This window comes from Tiliqua scincoides, chromosome 3 (assembly GCF_035046505.1).
Source record: "Tiliqua scincoides isolate rTilSci1 chromosome 3, rTilSci1.hap2, whole genome shotgun sequence".
Lineage (NCBI taxonomy): Eukaryota > Metazoa > Chordata > Lepidosauria > Squamata > Scincidae > Tiliqua > Tiliqua scincoides.
In genome coordinates this window covers 61318843-61343449 of record NC_089823.1, presented here as the reverse complement: position 1 = coordinate 61343449, position 24607 = coordinate 61318843, and the positions used below count along the sequence as shown (strand labels likewise).

The following is a 24607-nucleotide window of genomic DNA, read 5'->3' as shown; positions in this document are numbered from 1 at the left end:
GAATCTTTCTTTCTTTCTTTTTTTCTTTCTTTCTTTCTTTCTTTCTCACAGACAAGAAAGAACCAAACAATCTAGGAGGAAAGATAATGCTACCCTAACCCCTTCTCTACTACGAAGGATGATAACAATGAATAAGTGGCATTATCAGCTTTCACAGCCTTAGAAAGGAATGCATTTATCACACTAAGAGTGTGTTAACACTTACTGAGATGCATCAGAGAATTTACCCACTCAATACCCAGTTCAGGATCCATGTGAGTAGTTCTGCTAGACACGGAGGCTTTGGACTCATAGTTCTAGACCCCCCACCCAAACCACCTTTAAAACTCAGGAGAATTTCAAAAGCAATTTGTGATATGATATTGAAATGTTCAAAGGAGGGAAGAAAAAATCCCACTGGACACACACATAGCTCTTTGAGTTCTGCTCACAGTTATTATATTACAACCCAATCTGTAACCCTCTTAATCCAAAATAAATCAGTTTGAATCAGTTTCTTTTCCTTGAAGTTTGAATTAGAGAATTTGGTTGTTAGCCCGTTTGTTCAGTGTACTATGTCACCACAAAAAATATGTCTTCTTAGTTACAAAGTCCTACACATACTGTACCTATATGCTAGGTTAGACGTAGTAGGTCTTCTCTCTCTCCTTTTGGTTTCCATATGGCAAACCATCATCTATATTCTTAAATGATGTATCCAGGGACGTATTCAATTTTGCTTGGCGATGATGCTGTGACAAATTTCCATGGACTTTATCTGTTTAATAAAAATAAATACTCCCCCTTAAATTTGCTGTGCATCAGCTACTGAGGCAGCTCTGTGCATAGCTTTCAATGGGATTCATGTGTCTAAGAATTGCAAGAAGGGTCACAGACTTCAAATAGAAATCACATAGATTTCAAGGCAAAATGAATCTATGAAGAAACTCCATTTTGCTTTTTGAAGAACATTGGTATCACACATTCACTGTCAAGTTTCTATGTAAGGATCGCCTGTTCTCAACCGAAAGCATCCAAAGATGGGATGCTTATTCAGATAAGCATCCAATCTTCATGCACAATGGTTTAAGTCAGGGGTGCTCAATAGGTGGATCGCGATCTACCGGTAGATTGCGAGGCAAAATGAGTAGATCGCGGAGTGCCGACCCCCCCTTCAGGTGCCTCTGGGAGGAAACGCCGGGAGTAAGGCCCATTGTACTCAATGGGGCTTACTCCCAGGTAAGTGTGGCTAGGATTGCAGCCTCACAGCCTAATCCTAGGCATGTCTACTCAGGAGTAAGTCCTGTTATACTCAGTGGGGCTCAAGGTACACCAACATACATTGTACACATAAATGTTATATGTTATGATGGCGCGAACATTGTAAAAAAAAACTCTGGTAGATCTCTGGGCCTTGCTGGGTTTCAAAGTAGCTCTCGGGCCAAAAAAGTGTGAGCACCCCTGGTTTAAGTGATAACAAAGCTACTATTGAGCAACGGGTGTTCTGCTATCCATGCAAGAGCTTCCTGAAGAAAATATCTCAGTAACAGCAGATTATCCTCCCAAACGAGTTTCATCTTATTTTTACTAACAAAAGTGGGCAGTTTTACCATCAACCCTTTCCACTCTAGTTGGGCAATGGGGGGAAAAAATCATTTGAGTAGCTAAATAAAAATTACTAGTCTATAAATGCCTGAGGCAAAAAAAGAAGTGAAGTCTCTTGTGAGTTTGGTTAGTGAAAAACAACACACTAAGCATGACTGCATGTCATTTTTCAATTTGCTTGTGTTAAATAAAGATCTCTGGGGTAGGACAAGAGTGAGGAGAAAAGGAAGAGAGCTGCCCTCTTCTTATTTAGTTTTTGCTGTGTGTTGCCTACTGCTTGGTTGTCACTGTGAACATAACCATGAACCATGGTCAGCTTGGCCTGTCATCCCCCCTATCCTGGGCCATGTACCTGATGAGGAAAAACAGAGCAATGACTGGCATCTTTGGTAAAGATTTATTTCTCTTTCTATTCAGAAGGGAGGGGTTTCGTAAAGGAAATGTCTCAGTTGGTCTGCAATAATGAGAATTGTCTGATCTGGGGGGAAAGGCTTTTCACTAATGGGATTGCTAAAGAAAACCAGTTATTTGTGAATAACCAGGCTATTTAGAAAGCTTTCTTAGCTGGAAAAAGAAAAACTGAAATGATTTGCCTTTGGGGAAACCCAAACTGATAGTTTTGCTGCAATTTGTAAGATATGAAAGATGTGGATCCTGTTTAGATTAATTATGTTTGCTTTCTGCTTAAATAGGAGGAGGGCTGTAATTTTGGCACCCTGTACTAACACATTTATTTATAAGTACATGCGACAGATTTTGTATTAATTCAAGTACATACGTTAAAGGATATAACAAGTGTTAAGAAAATAGTGCATAAATGTGGGTTCCAACTAAATTAATAGAACTTCCCCCCATGTTTAGGACTGATCAGTTTGCACTTTATATGTTAACAGCTTGCTTAAAACATCTAAGTGTATTGTGCAAGGTACTTGTAAACTGGCTTTTAATTAGTAAATTTTTAGTTTATATACTTTGATTAATGGAAAAACAGTTCCTTTTCTTGCTGGTATTCTATAGAGAATCCAGTCAAAGTTCACAGAAACACCAGGAGCTAAATGATGACACAATATTGACTGAATATTGTTTTTCCGTGAATTTCTCTCTACAGAGATTTCATGAGTAATTTTGGTGGAGCTGTCTTTGCAGTTAACAAAATAGAAACTTTTGTTACCATGAAACTGTATGCATGTCTACTCAAATGTAAGTCCCATTGTGTTCAGTGGGGTTTATCCCAGGAAAGTGTGCATAGGACTGCAGCCTAAGTGTGGTGTTTAACAGTTTGCCTTTAAGATTATCCAGTATAAACATTACAGGTAATCTATGCATGGTGGAAATTCTTTAGACTCCTGTGTGCCATTTGAAGCTCCACTAATTACTTAAAGAAGCATTTAAGCATTGCAGCTAAATGCTTGCCTGCAATGCTTGCCTGTCTGTCTCTGCAGTATATTCCTAATGCAATCGCCATTTAAAATCTAAAGTTTAATATGGTTTGGGAGTTATGCTTTACTGATTTAACTCAGTGCTTAAATCCATTCTCATGTTACAGCATCATTATATTTGGCTTATTTAATAATCATGTGTCTGTGCCGTCTGCAGTACTCCATCTACTTTCTCTGGCATGTGCTGATTGGTATCCTTTAAATGCATTAAGATGTATAAGCAGGTTCAAGATTGCCATTTAAATGAGTATTGGTCATCAATTCCAGCTTCATTCCTCAGCTAATTTTGTGTTTAAAATATATAGCCATATATAGAGGTGTTTCTTTCCAGTAAGACAACATTAGTCTTACTGAACACAATGGACTTACTTCTGAGTAAGGTAAATAACTTCATTTTCAAACACCTAAAAACTACTTTTATAGGCAATAAAAATGCCTCTCTGGTTAATTATGCCCCATAATTAACCAGCAGTTAATTGGCTTATTAATCTTGGTTAAAATCAGACTGCTAATAATTAATTCCCATCTACCTCAAATAGTTCCACTGAAAATGATGACACTACTGCAGATTAGATGGCTTGAGGTTTATAGCTTTGGTAGGGTTTTTAGAAAATGGTAACATTTAGCATGAGCAAAGAACTGGCAAGAACTTTTGGCATGTACAGATAGTTCACAGGAATACGTGACTGTCAGCCCAATCCTGTGCATGTCTACTCAAAAGTAATTCCCGTTAAAGTCAATGGAGCTTACTCCCAGGTAAACGTGGATAGGATTGCAGCCTAATCATCACATTCACTCTGAACCACAGACTTGTGCAGTATAGACAGAGAACTTCTCCATATGCAACTTCTCTACTCACTCCCACAGATCCAGCAGCATCTCTTGGAATATAAAGAGCTGCCCCCTCCATTGCAATGAACAGAGGAATGCTTGCTGGCAGTATTGAAATGTGAGACATGATTCTCTGTAATCATGTATTTTCAGTTGGGTGGTATGCTTGTTTCTGGATAATGTAGGAGGAGGAAAATTAGATGATGCTTTTCAGCTGTGCCAGCCCATGAAATGCTACCAACCCCATGTGCAGGATTTAGCCCAAATTTGACTTTTGTCACGCCACTGTGTTCAGAGTCATTTGCTGTAGCACGTAACAGCAAAATTTGCCAGTGGCCATGGCACAGAACAAATATGCAACCAACCAATGCAGACAATAAAGACGGGGCAGACTGCATATTGCAGTTTCTGTTTTTCTGCAGTTACCATGGAAGTGATGGCCAGGGGAAAAGGCCCTAAATCTTAGTAACATTTCAAGTCAGTAATTTCCCTGAAGGCACAGATATGAGTAGGGAGGGAAAAGATAAGAAGACCTTATGATGTGATCAAGCTGCATGCTCTATAGTGCTCCTTCATGTGCCCTAATAACTTCTTAAGAGGATAAACATGAAGTATAGCACACATCTCTTTTGATTTAGATTTCAATGAATACACATAGTTTTTCTGGAACAATAGCTACAAATTCTGCATCTCAGATATAAATTCCAGACAAAGCTGAAACTGTGGTGAGTGATCTGTTTAGTGCATAAAACCACAGAATTAAACTTGGTGTGTTCTGTCTGATATGTTGAGATTCGGTTTTGTGAGTCTCACTTTTGTTTTGCAAACTGCAAAGTTTTAAAAAAAATCACGAAAATTTTGGCATCTACATTTTCCTAGAAAATGTGGCGGCTTCTCAATAAACTTCTCTGTTACTTTTTTAACTTATCATGTTGACTGACGAAACTTCACAAGTAACCATCCCATGCCAAAGATGGTTACATTTGCATTAACATCCTTTTAAACCTTTGATCCCTTTTTACTTCAAGATTAAGGGAGCATTGGATAGTTCTGCCTGGAATAGGCTGTTGGTTTTGATAATTAACATTTTTTTGAAGAAGAAAGCAATCAAGATTTAGATCCCAAAATGCACTAAATCACTAAAATGCAACCCTAGCTTAGTCTGTCTACATCCAAATTAAGCAAAAACTACTTGTACTGATACTGATTTACTTCTCCAGGTTAAACACATTGCTGATGGAAACTGAGGTTATTTTCAATGTATTTTTCTACTTTGTCTTATTCATAATTGTAGAATTTATTTAGGTTCAGGATATAAATCCTACCAGAATCCAGCAGGTCAGTTGGAAATTCCATTGAACCATGAGAATGTCAGTTAGACAGAGATCCAGAGCCAGTTCACTTGACCATTTTTTGTCTCCTCCATAAAAAGTTTTTACAACTATCTGTTAGGGAAGATTGATGCAGAAGATTCAAAGCCAGGCTTTCTGAGTGTCAATTGTATGTTGGACCTGTCCACTAAACCATACCCCATCTGCAGCCAGATCCTATCCTCACCTCCCTCCCACCGGTGCAGTCACATCAGAAAGGTATGTGATGTGTCCTGCAGGGTAGTGGTGCAGTGAACAGGAGACTTCAGAAGAAAGGAGATTTAAATCCCTTTTCCCCTCTGAAAGCCTCCCAAGCTGCAATGGGTCTTCTCAGACACACCCAGTTATTTCACTAGCGCAAGTCAGAAAGGGAGTGGGGAGGCTGCAGAAAAGGAGGATTAGATCCACTACTCCCCATCCCATTCCTCCCCCTCCCCTCCCAGTTCCCTCCTCCCCATCCCCTCCTGTCTCCCACTTGCACTGTGATGGTCAAATCCTATCTGGGCCTTTCGCTGCCAGAATCTGCACTCCAGCATAACCAGGCCCTTTGTGTTGAATTCTGGCTCTCCACCAGAATGGCAGGATGCTTTTAAAACACCAGAGAACACCAATGTGAGGTGGGTGCCTTTTGTTCTAAGAAAACAAGTTAAAACTTTCACTGGGAATGCACAAGACTAAGGTAGTTCTCTGGATTGTGGTGAATATTGTTATACATATTACATACATATTGGCAACCTTCAGTCTCGAAAGACTATGGTATCGCGCTCTGAAAGGTGGTTCTGGCACAGCGTCTAGTGTGGCTGAAAAGGCCAATCCAGGAGTGACAATCCCTTCCACACTGGGAGCAAGTGCAGTCTGTCCCTGGTCTGTCTCCCTGGCTTTGGGCCTTCCTTCTTTGCCTCTTTGCCTCAGACTGCTGGCCAAGTGCCTCTTCAAACTGGGAAAGGCCATGCTGCACAGCCTGCCTCCAAGCAGACCGCTCAGAGGCCAGGGTTTCCCACTTGTTGAGGTCCATCCCATGTTATACATGGATATGTATAAATAGAGAATCCAGGATTTTGTAATTCATGATTGAAAGTACTCTCTCAGTTCTTCACAAACTCTTCATCAGGTTGCAGAAACAACATGTACCTCTTAGTTTTTCTATCAGTGTTGGAAAACAAATGCACAAAATGATAAGAAGGCAGCAAAGGCTCAGAGGTTGGTGTTTCACTTCCTCAGAGAATCCCATCTCTCTCTCCCTCTCCCTCTCCCTCTCTCTCTCTCTCTCACACACACACACAGAGAGATAGAGAGGGGGAGGATATTCTATGTCTTTCTTCACACTCATGCAAAGATCTCAGCTCTGACAGATGGGTGTGGAAGATTAGATACGAATGTTGCAATTCCACATCCTTGAAAATCAAGAAAGGTTTGTCACAGACCTGAGTGGAAAATGCCCATCACTGCCCACTGTGAGAACCTGAGCTTAAACAACCAGTTGCCTTAATTTCAAGTCACTTTTAAACCAAATATTTCTGGTTTGCCTGGTTTGTAATTCAGGATGCCAAAAAACAGTGCTGGGGAATCACAATTACATACTGTAGGGACCTAAATAAGCATTTAGATGTTTGATAAAATATCTCAAACCATAAAGAATACAACATCATATATATGAATGATTTAAGGGACATCTGGAATCATGTGGCAAAATCAGCTGTTTGGATAAATATGCTATTTCCTGTGATTTATGGGTACATTGGGCTGTGTAAGAACTGTTCCATATAACAAAGAATCAGCTAATGGGGGTTCTACTATATTCTAGCATTTCAATACTGGATGATATTTTAAAACTTAACCCATCCCATGCATTAAATGACATGTACGTTCATGGCATGCAAACACCCTGACTACTCTTTTCACTTCTCCTGGTTGTCTCCCTAATTGTGTGGAGGGAGCTGCTTGGATGGACCATCCCCTTGTGTGAGTCAGGAGAATTCTGGGGAAGGGGGGAATGAAAGGAGAGGCCAGGATGTTTGCATGCCATGAGCCATTGAGTGCATGGGGCCTGTTTAAGCTTTAAAATGATGTGCATGCACATCATCTCACATGGGGCCCGTTCAGACTTGAAAATATCCAGGCCAGCCCACTATGTGTTATTATGCATGACAATACACTGTTGTTTCTCAGACTGTGGGTCGGGACCCACTAGGTGGGTCATGAGTCAATTTCATGTAGGTCCCCATTCATTTCAATATTTTATTTTTAATAGACTTGATGCTACCATAGTATGTGACTGCATTTGGGGAAATTATACAGCTGTACTTTTGACAGGCTACTCTATATATACTTTTAACAATGATAGTAAATGGGACTAATCCTGGGTAAATGTGGGTAGGATTGCAACCTAGGATTGTTAAAACTTTTTCTGCTTGATGATGTCACTTCTGGTCATGACATCACTTCCGGTGGGTCCTGACAGATTTTCCTTCTAAAAAGTGGGTCCCGGTGCTATAAGTTTGAGAACCACTGCTACACTATTCAGCACCAAAGTGGGGATTCAGAAGAATGTGAGCTATAGTAGAAATATAACAAAGTCTCAATAAGAAGCATTTTCTTGAAGGGGAATGGAATTGATGGCTTATGTTCCAGTCCTAGGCAAAACTGGAAGTAAGATAGGTAAGTAAAGAAGCAAGACAAGTTGAGATCAGTGGAACTAGCAAGTAAAAGTTTTATGACTAGACTGAGAGCAATCTCTCATTTGCCTATTGCTCAAACATTTTGTCTGTGATGTTGTGTGAGAAAATTTAGTTAGTTCCACAGAAGTGTATGGAGGGGTTTGTGGATTGCAGTCTCTCTTTCATCTGGACTATGTACATGAGCTCTGTTATTGGGAAAAAGAAATTTCAAAAAGTTTTCCACAAAATCAAATACTGTTAAAGACCATGGTTACACAGTTATGCATGCTTCAATTCCACTTAATACAATGAGATATATGGGTTTATAACTGTATTTGGATTGTAATCTGCACATTTTAATTTAATTTCTGGTACAGTTCAACGAATCACCAATAAAACCACTTGAAATTCAGTGCAGGTTTCAAACAAAAATATATAGCTACAGCACATCACGTTCTTTTTTGTGATTAGAATCTTTAGGGTCTGGATCTCAATCAAATCCCCTTCCTCTTCAGAACCCTGTTCCATAAACAGCACCATTGTCAATTAGATGAAGCTGACCCATACAGGAAAGTGGCTATTAAGTACGGCTAGCAACAAATACATCATCAGAGAAAAGAACATCGTAGTGACGCTCTGAGCAGTCAGTTGCAGGTGGAATGTTAAGTGGAAAAGAAACAATTTATGAGATTAACTTGTGGCTTTGACTGTGGCTGTGAAAATGCATTAGTGGTGTTGATCGTAGTTAATAGACATGTGCAGTTCAGTATGGCTTTCTTACCCCATCTCTGATGGGAGTCCGCTGATGTTGTGGTGAAGGCCTTGACGATGGTATTTTTGCAGCTCAGAGTATCTGTTCTGTCTAAGAATCATTGTGAGCTTTCATTCCTTGGATAGTGGATATACAGTAGTAGGTTTTCCCAAATGTTGGCACATCTCTGACATAAATGGCTGGTTAGTTAGAAACCGCTTTCTTGGATCTTGGTGTGTAGATCGCAAAAGGCAGTGATTTTCAACCTTTTTCATCTCACAACACGCTGACAAGATACTAAAATTCTCAAGGCACACCATAAGTATTTTTGACAATTGACAAGGCACACTGTGCTATTGGTGGGGGGCTCACATCCCCCAATGGCCCTACTAATAAATGACCTTCCCCCAAACTGCCATGGCACACCAGAAGACCATTTGTGGCTCACCAGTGTGCCATGGCACAGTGGTTGAAAACGGCTGCAACAGAGCATCAGAAAACCAAAAGAGGAGCCAGCCAACATACTGATATGCTGACACACATCAACAACACTGTAGTATCACTCAGCAGTGAATCAACCTGAAGCTGTCTGCCAGGTGGCAAAGCCTCCTATCACCTTGCCACCACAAAACCACCAGTGGTTCTGTATCTCAGCATGAGGTTTTGATACAGCATGTTTACAAAGCCAGATAACATTTTCGGTTACTTAATAGGAACAGTCACACCACTCACTGAAGCCCTGTTTGGGTTTGAGGCAGGTCTAGCTACCTGTGCTGCAATGGTCAGCTATAACCTCCCGGATGGATAACCATGTGGCCACATAGCCCTGTGGAGCGCTGGTAATCTGCAGCATCCAACCATATGGTGCGATGAATTTAAGTCGTTCTTGTGTACCCGCCCTTTTAGCTAGCATGAGTACAGGGGACCTGGGGATTTGCCTGTCTATGGAACTTAAGAACATGCATGGAGAAAATGTTGGATGCCCTGCCAATCAGTCTGATGGGGAAGTGGAAGCAGGTGCTCTCTGTTGGGAAGCTGGGAAGGGCTATGAATTAAAAGTGTTTATGATGGCTTGACAATGTGAAGGATACGGACAAACCAGAAAAGACAGCCTGTGTAATGAAGTGGCTGAACTAAAAGTCAAGAGGGCCTTGAATTGAATCTTACCTCTTCCATTAACCCATTAACTTACATTAACTGGCCTTTGGTAAACCAAACTCTCCTGTTCTGCAGTATTGAGACTGTTGTTATTTATGAAGACTCTTGTTTTTTACTTACAACTTGCCAAAAGTTTTCTAGGTGTACAATCCAAAATAGAGACATGATAACAACTGGAAAAAAACAAAAACAAAAACAAAATTTGTTTATATTGGGGAATATTATTGGCTAGTATTATAATGCCGTTGTACAAATTGATGGTGAGGCCACACCTAGAGTATTGTGTCCAGTTCTGGTCGCCACATCTCAAAAAGGATATAGTGGAAATGGAAAAGGTGCAGAAGAGAGCAACCAAAATTATTGCTGGGCTGGAATATGAGGAAAGGCTACAGCGTTTGGGCCTCTTCAGTCTAGAAAAGAGGTGCCAGAAGGGGGACATGATTGAGACATACAAAATTATGCAGGGGGTGGATCGAGAGATGCTCTTTTCCCTCTCACATAACACCAGAACCAGGGGACATCCCTAAAGTAGAGTGTTGGGAGAATTAGGACAGACAAAAGAAAATATTTCTTTACCCAGCATGTAGTTAGTCTGTGGAAGTCCTTGCCCCAGGAAGTAGTGATGGCATCTTGCCTAGATGCCTTTAAGAGGGGAATGGACGAATTTCTGGAGGAAAAGTTCATCATGGGTTACAAGCCATGGTAGGTATGTGCAAGCTCCTGGTTTTAAATGTAGGCTGCCTCTAATTGCCTGATGCAGGGGAGGGCACCAGGCTGCAGGTTGTGTCTGTTGTCTTGTGTCCTCCCTGGGGCATTTGGTGGGCCACTGTGAGATACAGGAAGTTGAACTAGATGGGCCTTTGGCCTGATCATGTGGGCTCTTCTTATTTTCAAAAAAGGAGGGAAGATAATTCAGATACCAGTGCTTATAGAAAGTGACATAATGGTTACATTGATCAGGTGGAATGGCCCTGAGATAGTTCTAGGCAGGAGGAACCAAACTGCAGGTGGTCCTAGCTAAACTCATGGAGTGACCCTTTCTGGAGAGTGACCCTCTCCCACTGAGGCATCCAAGCAGATGAAGTGCTGATAGAGGTCATTCAAAGACCAGAAGTGCCCCCGCCCAAAAAAAACACCTCAGTCAGACCTATAAAGTAGATCATGACATTGGTTTATCTTTCAAGGTTGTTGTCTTGTAAAAAGAGGGTTGATGTGATGCATTTTGAAAGGTTATTCCACCATCTTTCTATGGAAGTGTTTCCACTGGCCAAGTATTCTGCTAAATACCTACCTAAAAAGGTGGTGGATTAATCTTTGAGATGTTTTGTGAGGAGCCTAGTTCAACATTGGCCAGCAATGCATTTACGTCCCAGGGACAAATTATACAAGTATATATGCCTTACAGAGAGCAGGGGTGAGGGGACACACAACTGACTGCCTAACTCCTTCGCCTCTGAACATTTTTCTGCACAAAATCTTCCCTCAAAGTCTTCTTCCACCCATAAAGAATATTTCTGTGTCTTTGCCCTGCCCTTCCTTCATCTAATTCTAAAACTGGAGGGGAATGCAGGGGAACATCAGGTCTCACTTGGGCCTATAGGTGAGAATTTACCCCACTGAAAAGCACTATGTGAGAGGAGAATAAAAGATTACCTTTCTCTCTGATGGCTGATTCACACATGCAAAAGTGTCTGCTATAGTCATCCAGTGGTGGGCATGCAGGTGTGAACCAGCCCAATCGCTCTCTGAAATGGAGTTGAAGCTCTGCTTGTGGCTTGATTGCTAAGCACATACAGGCCAATGCGTTCCATAATTTCTCCCCTTTCCATCAGCTGCAGTGTGAGACCATTATGGTATAGCATAGCTTGTTCCCAGTAGGGCAAAACAAGAGGCTAGTGTGGGTCCCTAATGCTTGTCATTGTATCAGCCCTGTACCATATTAGGCCACCATCAGAGACAGAAAGCTGAGAGCAAAGGGTTAGGGGCAAACTGTAAAAGTGTTGAATAATAACTCATTCATCCTAACGGTAACAATTTGGGGGAAGTCGTTTTCAAACTGTCAACTCTCAGGGAACTCTTTCCACATTCATTTACCTGATTGGGGAGGGGGGCAAGAAGGAGACAGCCCAGCAGCACAATGCACACTTTGAAGGCACATTCAATCATGGGCACCTTCAGATAGGGTTGGGGAGAAACCCCATTCAAAATCCTGGTGAACCACAGGCTGCAATCCTGTCCACACTTACCTGGGAGTCAGCCTCTTTGACTATAATAGGACTTACTTCTGAGTAGACATGCATAGGATTGGGCTCACAGCCAGCCAGCTCAGGCAATACTCAGCTCTAGACACCAGGCAAAGGCAGCCACCGAGCGCATCTGTCACAGAACCCCAACAGCCTGGAGAGGATCCTGGAATTCTGCCTCTTTCCTGCTCTGGAATCCAGGGCAGACATTGTTGAGAATGGAGTCCCCTTTGCTCCCTGTGGCCTGACAGAACCTACTCAATGTTCTGAGACCTCATAATACAGGATAAGATCAATGGTGACCACAAGTCTTCTTTTAGGAAAGCTTGTCTACGATATTGATCCTTTGGTGGAGACGTCCTAACCCCCTGACAAACCTGTAGGAAACTCTTGAGCTCTCCAGAACATATTGAAAACCACCATCTCAGGGTCCTGATCCAGAAAATTTTTCTCTCAGGATGAATGGGACAAAGCTATTGTTCAGGGGTGCTCAAACTTTCAACTTTAGGGATGCTGGACCTTTAACAAGTGTATAGAAGAGATGACAAGCTGCACCTGCTGAAATTCTCTCTTCTATACACTATACACTTCTATACACTATACACTATACACTATACTCTCTTCTATACACTTGTTAAAGGTCCAGCATCCCTAAAGTTGAAAGTTTGAGCACCCCTGCTATTGTTGATGCTTCAGTTCAAGAGTTTCCAAGAAGTAGGAAATGTAGCCAGTCCTTTTTATTTTCTTTTTCTTAGGCTAAAATCCTATTCCCCCCCCCCCTTTCCTGGGAATAAGCCCCACTGAACACAACAGGACTTACTTCTGAGTAGACATGCCTAACATTGTGTCTTTCACCTCATTTGCAAGGGATCTTTATCTCTTTGCCGCCTCTGTCAAATATTTTCTTCGGTGCCTTCTAATGGCCCAAAGCAAACAGCTCAATGCAGTCTGTCCTTTGCTCACCATAACAATGGCTATAATTACATGCATGCTGCAAGTCCCCCCCCCCCCCCTTTGCAACATACAGTGCTTTTTAAATCATCTGTTGGTCTTTCATGCTTCCAAAGATTTTGCGGACTGTCTTACCTAAAGCTTGATGCTTTGCATCGTGGGAATCTTTGGAGAGAGAAGCATTCAAGTGGTTTCTTCTTCATCACTGTAATAAAGAGATGCATGGCGGGGGGGGGGCGGTGAGAAGAAGGGTTACAGCAACACAATCTGTTCAGTACTGCACTGTATTTGCTGTTTCTCTTTTAAAAGTAAAACTCTTAAAAACCTTCACAACTGATAGAGGCAGGTCTTGGCAAACTCAGCCAGTGCATGCCCTGATTTTACTCTGGAAAGTGCCTGGTGGCTATCATGTCGCTTTCAAACTCGGATGTCTGTGCAGGATGTCTCTGCTGCCTTTTCGATGCACCTTTCCCCCTCCTACAGCGCAATCCTATGCATGTTTACTCAGAGAAGCAAGTCTCCCTGAGTTCCGTGGGACTCGCTCCCAAGGAAGCGTCCCTAGGATCGCAGCGTCCCTGTGGAGATGTTCCGAGGGAGATGTTCGGGGTTGTTGGCGTCTCTCAGATCAGATCCACGCTGTGGTTCCAGATATAACCCCAACTGGGATAAGTCATTTCTAGAAACACCCCTAACGTGACTCGCAAGTCTGGGGAAAGTCAGTGCGTGTGTGTCGCGGGTCAGTTACGCCTAAATCAACGGAGCAGGGAATGAGGGCTGCCTTTAAGAAAGAAGGCACAGGAGGCTGCTGTGCCGTCTGATTCTGGGGAAGCCACCCTCTCTCTCTCTCTGCTTCCAAATGGCCCCTCTAAAGGCATCTCATCTCATGTGGTACACGCTTGATTTGGGAACAGCTCGTCCCGTGGCATTCGGTGGGACTGACTCCCAAGTCAGCGGGCAAGATCCTACTGGGAAGGTGCGGAGAATCGGAGTGGGAAGCCAGCCACCTTTTGCACTCGTTGGACACTTTGCAGAGTGGCGCTCGTCGATTTCGTGCGAACGGAGAAGTCCCCTTCGCGGCAGTCAAATTTGGTTACCCCTGTGCTGTTTCTCAGGGCGGGGCGTGGTCCTGGGGAAAGCCCTGCACCTTTCAAAGGCTTCATACTTCTTTTCAATGGGGGGTAAACATGGAAAGGGACAGTTGTGTTTGATCGTGTTTTTAAAAGCATTTGGCTACAATCCTATCCGCACTTACCTGGGAGGAAGCCCCGTTAACTATAATAGGAGTTACTTCTGAGTAGACATGCATAGAATTGGGCTCTGAGGCTGCAATCCTAGCCACTCTTATCTGGGAGTGAGCCCTATTAACTATAATGGGACTTACTTCCTAGTAGACATGCAGAGGATTGGGCTCTTGGTCTCTTTCTAATTTGAATGAAAGAAAGGAGAGGGGTCCAGATTTTACCTTGTCTGATAAGTGAGTAAAAATAATTTGTTGAAAGGGGGGGGGGGAATGTCCTGACTGGTTAGAAGCCTGCCTCTTCCTGGGGGACAGCTCCGTTGCAGCAAAACAGCCAAGCGCCTTAAAGGTGAACGGATTGATTGTGGCAAACACTTGGGGTGACTGAAGGAAGCTCAAGTCCATTCCACAGTCAAGCGGAGCCAGTGGAATGCCTGGGCTTGCGCTGTCAGCGTGCAGTCTTTGCGTGCCCCGGAACTCTGGGTTCTCAAAGGAGTCCCATAAAAACTGACTGCTTCAGGATTCTTTCTTTAATGTGTGTGTGGCTGTGTGTGTGTGTAAGAAGAGCTGCTCATGTTCATTAACCGCGGAAGGCTGCAACCCTAAGCACTGTAATAAGGAGCGAGTCATGTTCATCATGGGACTTACTTCTGAGTAAACGTGGGCAGCATCGGTATTCCTGTTACCCGTGGAGGTCGCCCGTGTTCTGTTCTTAAGAAAAGGGGTTTTCCATTACGAATACAGTTTAGAGGTGCCATGCAGTCTACGTTTGCGTTCCTAATTCCTGTTTAGATTTTTGCAGTTTGATTTCTTTTCCTTGGTAAAATCAAGGTGGAAAAGAAAGCACAAGGAGATGGATGCATAAAAGGAAGGCTGAACTATATACAACAATCGACCTGTAATTGAAATGTCTTAAATAACCAAAACTATACAGCTCTTTCTTTCTTTCTTTCTTTCTTTCTTTCTTTCTTTCTTTCTTTCTTTCTTTCTTTCTTTTTCGTGCATCTCTGCTGGCTCAACATTGATGGTGAATACCGATGGTAATCAAACCAGTTAAACCTATAGATCCAGAGTGAAAAGTAGCCACATTAGTTTGGGGTTCCCAATTCTGTTTGTTGAACGTAAGTTTCATCAAATAAGCAGTGGGATTTATTTCCAGGAAAATTAATTAGGACCCTGTGTCAGCGGGGGAAAATCTTTTTTAAAAATCGGGCTGCTGGCGATGCAATCTTGCACCAGAGGAAACTGCCGTCACAACTGGACAATAGACAATACCTTTTTTAAAAATCAAACGATTTGAACCTAAGAATTATGCCTGCATCCACTAAAACCTTCGTTATGGAAGATGTGGCCCTGCTCTGTTAAGAATCGTTGGGGTCTTTTATCAGAGAGAGCCCAGGCTGTTGCGTTGCAAAATATACGCGTGGGGTGATTCGCTTCCAAGCAGCGCCCACCCGGTTCTAAGGAGGCTTCCCCATTGCCCGCGAAGGGGCGAGAGGAAGTGCCTCTTCGAGGGGCTGGAAGCGGATCCCCCCAGCAGGCGACTGGAGAAGAAAGACCAAGGGAACGTCTTGCACTGCCCCCACCCCCGCTGCGCCAGGCGATCCACCAACCCTATGGGGCGACCCACATCCCTTGAATGATCCCTGGGCGGCCCAGCGGTCCGACGCAGAAGTGCGATTGTCGAAGGGGGGTTGATGGTTTTGCGCTTTTTGTGTAGTCGCGTCAAGCGCCTCGAGCGCTTTTTTGCGCCACGGAAAAGGCGGATTAGACACTTGCTGGTCCGTAGTGGATCAAGGACGTGGTGCCCTTGGAGCACGGAGGGGCGAGGTTTTCCCTCCCTCCCCCCAGTACACCAAGTAGCCCGTCTTGGGTGGGTTATAAGAAGTAACTAGATTGCAAGGTGGGGGAGCAGGATTGATTGGGAGTCAGGGCATGTACGTCTGAATGGAGACGGTCTATTCCAATGGAGATACATATCCATTGTTCTGAGGGCTTGAAGCTGCGGGCGGCCCTTCTGAGGCGTGTGTTGCTCCAACTGAATCACTGGATGGATTTCAGCCTAAAATGCAGACTTGTTTGCGCGTAAGGTCCGTTCATTTCAACAGGGCTTACTTCCAAGTAACACGAGCAACCTCGGGCTACACGTACCCATATAATTATATATGACTATATACCCAAATTATATATATAATTCGTGCCTTGATCTGCTTTGAGGCTCCGCTCCTGTATCCCAGAGCAGCAGTGGCGTAGCCTCTTGCAAAGGGGTGCAAAGCGCTAAGTTTTGCAGGGAGCCTCGCCGCAGCGAGCAGCGAAAGTCCCCGACCTCCGAACGGGTCCTGAAGGGACATTCTTCTGTTTGTCCCTTCCCCAAGTCAGATCCCGAAGACCGGGTCTCGAAAGAAACCCGCCTTCCTTGCTTCCCAATGCTCATGGTTGGGGTGGGGCTGCTTGCCCGCGATCCTCCACAGAGGCGCTTGGGAGACTGGCAGGGCCCCTGAAGCCCACCGCACTTCCCAAGCCTCCCAAAAGGAATCCTTTTGGATGGCGGTGGGCTGGGAAGCCTCCCGTTCCAAGGTCTCCTCCGTTCTGAAGTCACTTGCTGGCCTGATGCCCAGCCTGCCTCGCTCAACCGTGGTGCCCCACCGCCTGCCAAATGGGGCTAAACTGCTTTCCGTGCCATTCAGTTGGACGGGGAGGGGGGGGTTCCTCCACTCCAGCAGTAAATGGTGGGAGGTATTATTGGGTAGGCAGAACTTGTGACGATTTCATTGCACAACCTCCAGTGACCTTTCTAGGTAAGCCAGGCTTGGGCAACCTTGGGTGCTTCTTCTTGAGTGTTCCTTCCAACGTTGGATGCAGGGCCGTAGTTAGACCCTGAGTCAGCAGTTTGCCCACCCTCTCATTTATGGATGTTTCTCCATACTTATCCTTTTATTTTCCATACCAGTATATATACCCGACATTTGCCCACCCTGAAAAAATTGTCACCCATCCACCTCTAGAATCTTGACTACCGGTCTGGTTGGATGGAACCCCCAGCCCTGCTGAGAGAAAAGGTGCCATCAACTTCCCAGGACTTCCTACAAGTCCTCCGTGTGTGCTAAGAGCAAGGGCGCAACTGGGCAGTGAACTTCAACCCACATGGACTCCAGAGAAGTGTCCTGTGGACTTTTCGGGAGGGGGGGCTGTAGGATTGCAGGCATGTTGCAGCGGTCCAGGAACCGGGAGCAAGAGGTCTCGCTCCTTTGGGCTCCAGCAGAGCTGAGCCTGCTGCTGACGTGTCAGTCTTCGCCTTGGGACGAACAGTCAGGTTGGTTGCGAAGCGCTTAGTGGGGATTAATGAGTTGTGAGCAAGAAAGCGAGGCGCCTCGGGCTTCGTCAGCAGTGACGCTCACAACTGGTAGCAGGCACGTTGTAGCCAGCTGGAATAAAGAGCGCTGCCCTTGATCACGCTCCTGTGGTGTGCTTGCTCAGCTGGCCGCTGTCCAGGCGTAGGTGCAGCTTATCCCCTCCGACCCCTCCCCTATGACAGGCACATACTGGGCAATCACCCCCTCCCTTACTACTGGATTACTGAATCTGAAAGGAAAGGCTGATGGTCCCAGCTGAACTCTGCTGCTCGCCCTTAGGGTGGCTGCCTCATCACCCCATCCGAGGACAGCTTCTTTCTTTGGAACTTTCCCAGACTCAGTGCAGCCATTTGTCAGTGCGAAGGCAGACTGGGGCACGAAGGAGCCCTGAGCCTCCCTGGGTGAGATGCCACTCTTAAGCAGCTGGATTAGTTTTGTTCTGCCAGCCTGCGCGATCCGCCGGGTGAATCACCCCTCTTTTGTGTGCTCTGTTTGTTTTAATGGTTGCAGAGGTGGAGATACAGGGTTGGTGCGGAGGCGGAGGCGGAGGGGGGGGAGCCACAGTGCAGCAGCTTCTGGAGAGACCTCCCTGGAAATTCCAGCCTTAAGTCCAAGTAAAGCCACGGAGCCTGTTTCTGCTGATGTTATCGTGTCTTTGCACCGGCTGAGCTAAGGCAGACTGCAGGCAGCGGGAGGCAGTGCCGGGCCCTGCAGGGAGGGGACACCAACAGGTGGGCTCTCTCTCTCCTGTCTCCCTCCCTCTGTGCCCGCCGTGCCCAGCACTTGTTCGCCTCTGCGCAGGGAGGGGGAAGGCTTGGGGCCCCCTCTAGCGCCCGCGCCGAGTCACTGCAGGCGCAGAGGTCCTGCAAGACTTCTTTCTCTTTGGACGCAGCTCCGGCGTGAGGTTTCCGGACTGCGTTGCGCAATGCAACTGCGGGCAGCCCCAGAGACCCAAGGCTGGAGCTTTGAAAAGGAGGCCGCTTCCTCTTCGCGATTGCACCAGGCCGCCTGCTCTTCCCCCCACCCCCGCTCCAGACCGCTGCGGTTTAGTCCATGCGGCCGATTTCTGCAACGGACTTTGCTAAACTAACGTGCCTTCTCCTCTCTTGGGAAACCGTTTCCCCTTTTCTCCCTCTTCCACACACGCCTTTCTTCCCTGATCTCCCATCATTTGAGGAAGGCAGGAGTTGTAAACTCTCCCCCCCCTTCTTATCTTTGACCGGCTTAGCTGGCCATGCTCTCTTTGATGGAGAGCTGAGGAAGTGGACACCCAGATGTGTGTGCCACCAAAGTGCCAGAGAGCATGAACACTGCCAGTCAGCATAATTGCCCTGACCCGACCGAGCCTCCAGGCCATTTCTATGATTCCATTAATTCCTGAGTTTGCTGTCCATTCACTCATTTCAGTACTGTCCTCCTGAAAGCTCACGTGGCTGTTCACTGGTCACACTACTCTGAGATGCAACAGCAGACCATTGGGGGGGGGGGGGAGTGTGGCAGATGTGGCAAGATTTAACACATAAGAACTGAGGACAACAAAACCAGTAGGATGCAGCGTTAGGGGAAGTGGGTGTTCCTCTGTTACTTTTCTCTCTTGTAATTTTCCATTTGTTTCACATAGCTAGATTCGTGAGAAAATCCCCACAGTGTGTGTGTGTGTGTGTGTGTGTGCGTGTGTACACACTAGGGGCTAGATAGACACATCACAACTGAAAAAAGAGATTTGTGGAAGGGCTGTATTGAGACCTGGCCTTGGGTAGGACTTCCATTGCCCTACTTGATTTGAAAACACCAGACACAGAAAATATACAAACAGGATAGAGTTTTTCCTTTCAACCTCTACTTCACCCCAATCAGCTCTGAACTAACCAGTCTGCAGAATTTAGGGTGAATTTGGAAAGACAGTGGTATGGCTAGTGCTCAGCTATGATGCAACTACCCAGAACTTTGGGCATAGATAAAAAATGGATGTGTGGATCAGTCCATGGGATTACCTAAAGGGAGTGCATCCACAGTGACTGTGCACTTGCAAGTTCACAGAAGAAAAGTATTTTAAAATTGCTTTTAAAGTTATGGTCACAGCCAGAACTGAGGTCGATTGTTCTGTCCTGCCCTTCATCCAAGCTTCCCACCCTTTTATAATCACAAAAACCCTGTGAGCTGAAAGAAAGTGGCTAGCCTAGGGTCACCCCATGAGCTTCCTGGCTGAGCAGGGATTTCAACCTGGAGTCTCCCAACATGCTGTCTACAACACCACTCTGGCTTTCATGAAGAACCATTATAGAAAATCCTGGATTTTTGATGCAAGAGAACAGGCATCACTCAATCTGAGTGACCTACGACTTTTCTGCTTATGTGACAGCAGGATATGAAAGACAAGCCAATGCTGGTCTAGTTTTGTTACACTTTTTCCCCAGATTATGTAAATGACACACATGCCTTAAATTGGTCAAATTAAAATGATGACCAGCAGCCTTAACTGTTCTGCTTGTGACAAGCAGGGCTCCCAGATAAACATCTCTAAAATAAGAAGCTTTGAAGAACTGTGAAGTTTGGGATCCTGGACATAAGAGCAGCAGGGAGCTCTCAGACTGCAGAATGAGTGACATTCCTAAGGGCAGTGCTTGAAGGGGTGTGATCCAGCAGCAGATGCAGCCCACTGAGAAAGTTGGATCCAAATCCTATTTCAGCCATAAACTTGTTCCCAGCACACAATCAACTTCCTTGGCCTCCTGAAGCCAACTTGATGCTTTCTGGACAGCAGTCTTTCTCAGTCTGATAGCTGCCAGTTAGGAAGGGCTCCAGGCTGCAAGCACAAAATGGAGGGCTAGGGTGCAGGTGTGTTCATGCTTTAGGGTGCAATCCTAACCACCTTTCCAGCACTGATGTAGCCACAATGCAGCCCCAAGGTAAGGGAACAAACATGACCTTATGTTGAGAAGGCCTCCTTCACTGCCTCCCCACTGCAGGATGCAGTGCACACCATATTGGCTATGTCAGTGCTGGAAAGTTGGTTAGGATTGCACCCTTAGTAAGTTAAAGCAGTGGTTTGCACACTTTTTGACTGGTGGCTCCCTTGACCTACTGGGCCATTGGCTGTGGCTCCTCATTAGGGCTGGCAGTTTTTCTGCAAGGATTCTGTGGCTCTCCCGGCTGGTTTCCATGGTTCACAGTTTGGGAACCACACCAGTGGTTAGAGTGAGCCAGGGCTAGGACATGATCTGGCCACAGATGATGCCGGAAAGCTCCAGGCCTGTTAGACACGGAGGCCAGGCTTAGGGAGCCAGTGGGGGATGCAGGGAGCCCGTAGAGACTGCCTTTCTTGGCCAGGAGACTTCTGGCCTGTCGCTTTGGCCTACAGTGCAGAGTCACAAGCCACCCTTATTATCTGCGTGCTGCCTTTTCCCGAGGCACAGGGGCTGCAGTGGGGCGGGTGACGGGTTTGCTCCTCAGGAGATACCAGGAGGACTGCTGCTCCACTGCTTGGGGGGAATATTCCAGACAGAGCAGGTACAACGTCAGGCGCCCTCTGGCTCAGAAAAGGGAGGTCTGGGCAGGGAGCTGTGCTTGGGGGCAGCTGTGGCGGAGATCCAGGGCCCCGTCCTGTCCAACTTTCCAGCAGCCTGAGGAAAGGGAACCAACGTCCCCTTAGCTGGAGGAGGCCTCTGTGGCCGCCCCCCACCGCAGGACGCAGCGCGCGTCTCCGTGGCAGGCAGGGCTGCACCGGTGCTGGAAAGTTGGGCAGGATCTGGGCTGGGAAAAGGCGCGCCTGGGGAGCTTCTCTGCCCTTCAGGCAGCAGGTGGAGGCAAGAGAGCCCCGAGGAGGAAGCAGCCCTCTTCCAAGTGCGCTTCGGGGCCCCTGACTCCTCGTTGGGGGTGGAACGAACGCGCTCTGGCGGCTGTGGGGCGGATCTCGCCAGTGCACTTGCGTGGCGAGGGGAGAGCACTGGGCTGCGTTCCGGGCACTGCCTTTCCTTGCCCCCTGGAGGGCCCAACCCTCTGGGAGAGCTCCGCTGCGCGCCGCGGCTGCCCCCTGCGGCCACAGCCCTCCGCCCAAGCCGCGGCGCAGCCACGCGCTGCCAGCGCGCGCGCGCCCTCTCTCCCTCTGCGGTGACCGCGGCGTCCCCTGGACACGCGGGCTCGCCTTGCTTCCAGTAGGCGCGCGCTCCAGCGGCGGAGGCTGCTGCTGCTGCCGCTGCACGCCCCGTGCTAGGAGTGGGGCTGAGCCTCGCCCTGCTCCGAGCACCGGAAAGGGCCCTGATTGGCCGGCGCCCTCCCCTATGCAAAAGAGCCCGGGGAATGGCATTCCTCCGGACTCTCTTACTGTAAAAGCGAATTCATTTCCAGGCAAGCTCCATTCATAGAGCCAGAAGGCGCGCGCGAGGGAGGCGGAGGGAGCGGCAGGAGGGGGCGCGGGCAGGCTCTTCGCAGGGAGCAGCATGAGGACGCAAACAGCGCCGCGCAGAAGGTCACACGCTGCTGGGGAGACTGGCCTCTGTGGGCAGCGGCGGCAGCCGTCGGGAGAGCCTGAAGTCTGCTGAGCACGTGAAGGCTCCTCTTCCTCCTTGGAAACGTGGATCCCGATAGGCGCGGGCTGTCTTCTCGGGGGCGCTGCTCCCCCTCCCCTCCTGCCATCGGAGAGCGTGGGCTGGAGTCCTCGGGGGCGAGTGTGCCGCTAGTCCTCTGCGCCGGCAGGAGAAGGACAGAGTCGGCTGGGCAGCGGCAGCAGGAGGCGTGGGCGAGGCAGCCCGGTGTCGCCCTCCCGTGTGTGTGGTGTGGCTGGAGGAGGGGCGGAAAGGGGGCGATGGTCCCGAAAGCGGAGCTCCCCCACCTGCTGTGGTTAAAACCCTAGGCGAGCGGACGGCCCCTGTGGCTGAATTTGAGGAAGATCGCGGCAGATACTTCGCCCCGAGTTGGCAGTGACTCACTCCGCGGCCACAGACTGTTGGGTGGCTTCAGAAGTGTGTTTGTGTGTGTGTGTGTGTGTTAGGCTGGCTTGCTGCTGCTGCTGCTGCACGCAATAACCACAGAGGCTACCCACAAGCCGACCAGCAGTCCCAGCCCAAACGGTTTTGGGTTTTTCTCTTTTGCTCCCCTCTTGTGTGGACTCTTCCTCCCCCCTCCCTCCCTTCAGATTAGTGGCGCTGAAGCTCCTCAGACTTGCCAGAGACTCTTTTTGCATCCGCACAGCCGCGCTGGCTCATTGAGGAGGCCCGTTGCAGAAAAACCAACCAGCCAACCCACCAGCCAGCCCACCCACTCCCCCAAGGCGGCAGGGCTCTCTTGGACAGCAACGACCGAAGCTGGGCTTTTCAAGGCTGCTTTGGGAGGGGGAGAAAAGAAAAGAAAAAAAAGATACTGCAGAAGAACATTAATGGATTTCTGTTGTGTTTAAACTCTCTATAGAGTCGACTGTAAATATTTGATGAAGTGCAGTTTATAATGTTGTGATAGCCGGTTGACCTTTGCAAGCCTCAAGCCACCTTCTTCTAAGCCTGTCCCCCCCCCCCCCTTTTGCTTGAGGGACTGCGGGGAAGAGACTGATGCGCTTGAATGTGGACCCTAAAGCGGGGGAGAGAGAGAGATCTCTTTTGAAAACGATAGCAAATTAACTACTGAGAAAGTCTCGCTCCTTCTCCTCCCCTCCTCTCTGCCTTCTTTTTTTTTGCCTGTGCGTGTGTGTGGTTTTGAACGGATGTCTTACATTTCCTTTGCTCAAAACTTTTCTCAGTGTGTGGGATTTCGGAAGGGCCTTTGATTTTAATAACACTGGCAATTCCCGAGGGAAAAACGTGTCCAAATCTATAGATTGTGGTGTTTTTTTACACACACACAAAAACACACACACACACACTGACTTCCAGGACAGCCTTGAAACTGGATGCTTGGATTAACTGTGGCAGGCCCAGGAAGCTCCCTCGCTCGGTCCGGCTGTAGATCCGCACTCCCTTCGGGACTGGCTCCGCTCCGCTCGCCCCCGACCCTGAGCCCCTTTCCTTTTATGTGGGTCTGCCGGGGTGAGGCGCCGGCCGAAGAGTTGCGCTCGGAGCTTTCTCACTCAAAAGGCTTGTTGTGATGCGTATCCCCGTAGATACCAGCACCAGCCGCCGCTTCACGCCGCCCTCCACCACTCTGAGCCCGGGCAAGATGAGCGAGGCGCTGCCCCTGGTGGGCCAGGAGAACAGCAGCGGCGCCCTGGTGGGGAAGCTGAGAAGCGCAGACCGCAGCATGGTGGACGTCTTGGCCGATCACCCCGGAGAGCTGGTCCGCACCGACAGCCCCAACTTCCTCTGCTCCGTCCTGCCCACCCACTGGAGGTGCAACAAGACCCTGCCCATCGCCTTCAAGGTAAGAGGGAGGGACCGGGCTCGGGGGCTGGGTCTGGGGGCGCAGGTTGGAGCTGGCAGACCCGCTGCTTGCAAGACCGAGCATCCCGTCGCTTGGTAAAGAGGACCACTGATCGGTTGCTTCCCAGTGGAACTTTATCACGATCGGGCTGCAGCGCCAGTCTGCGAGGTTTACTCGGAAGGAAGTTCCGCTGAGTTGTTCAGTGGGACTCCTTCCCAAGTAAGGGAGTCATAGAACCCAATCCTATGCGTCTGCTCAGGAGTAAGTTCCACTGTAGTCAGTGGGTCTTACTCCTAGGTAAGTGTGGATAGCTTTGCAGCCAGAGCCTGGCACTGCCAACGCTCCCATCAGTACCAGGTCTCTCCCCTCGGCTTCAAGGCCATGTGTCCCCAGGATGGATTGAGATGCGGGCGCGGGGGAAGGAGAGGCTGCGAGGCAGAGGGAGAGTCTTCAGCGCCGTCGCCGGGCAGGACGTCCCATGCAGGCTTCCTCGGAAGTCCCGTGAAATGAAGCGGGGCTTACTCTCAAGTTAGCGTGCATCGGAGTTGCAGGCATGTAACCGGATCCTGGGCGTGCGACTTTAATAGGATTGCAGTCGTGCAGCGGGATCCTCAGCCTGCCTACTCAGAAGTAAGCCCTATTGAGACCTCCTCCCCTGATAACGTGTCCCTAAAATTGCAAGCTT

General features: G+C 47.5%; 1 protein-coding gene across 3 annotated transcripts in view; it reads left to right on the top strand.

The window, feature by feature from the left end:
- RUNX1 (RUNX family transcription factor 1) overlaps nt 1-24607 on the top strand; it is a 227616-nt gene that overhangs the window by 96268 nt on the left and 106741 nt on the right. For 2 of the 3 annotated variants that reach the window (XM_066619866.1, XM_066619867.1), the window contains exon 1: nt 23650-23922. In XM_066619866.1, the coding sequence (XP_066475963.1) occupies nt 23650-23922 (273 nt within the window). Of the gene's footprint in view, nt 1-23649; nt 23923-24607 lie in introns of those variants that run through there. The other variant, XM_066619865.1, reaches the window with a different exon arrangement.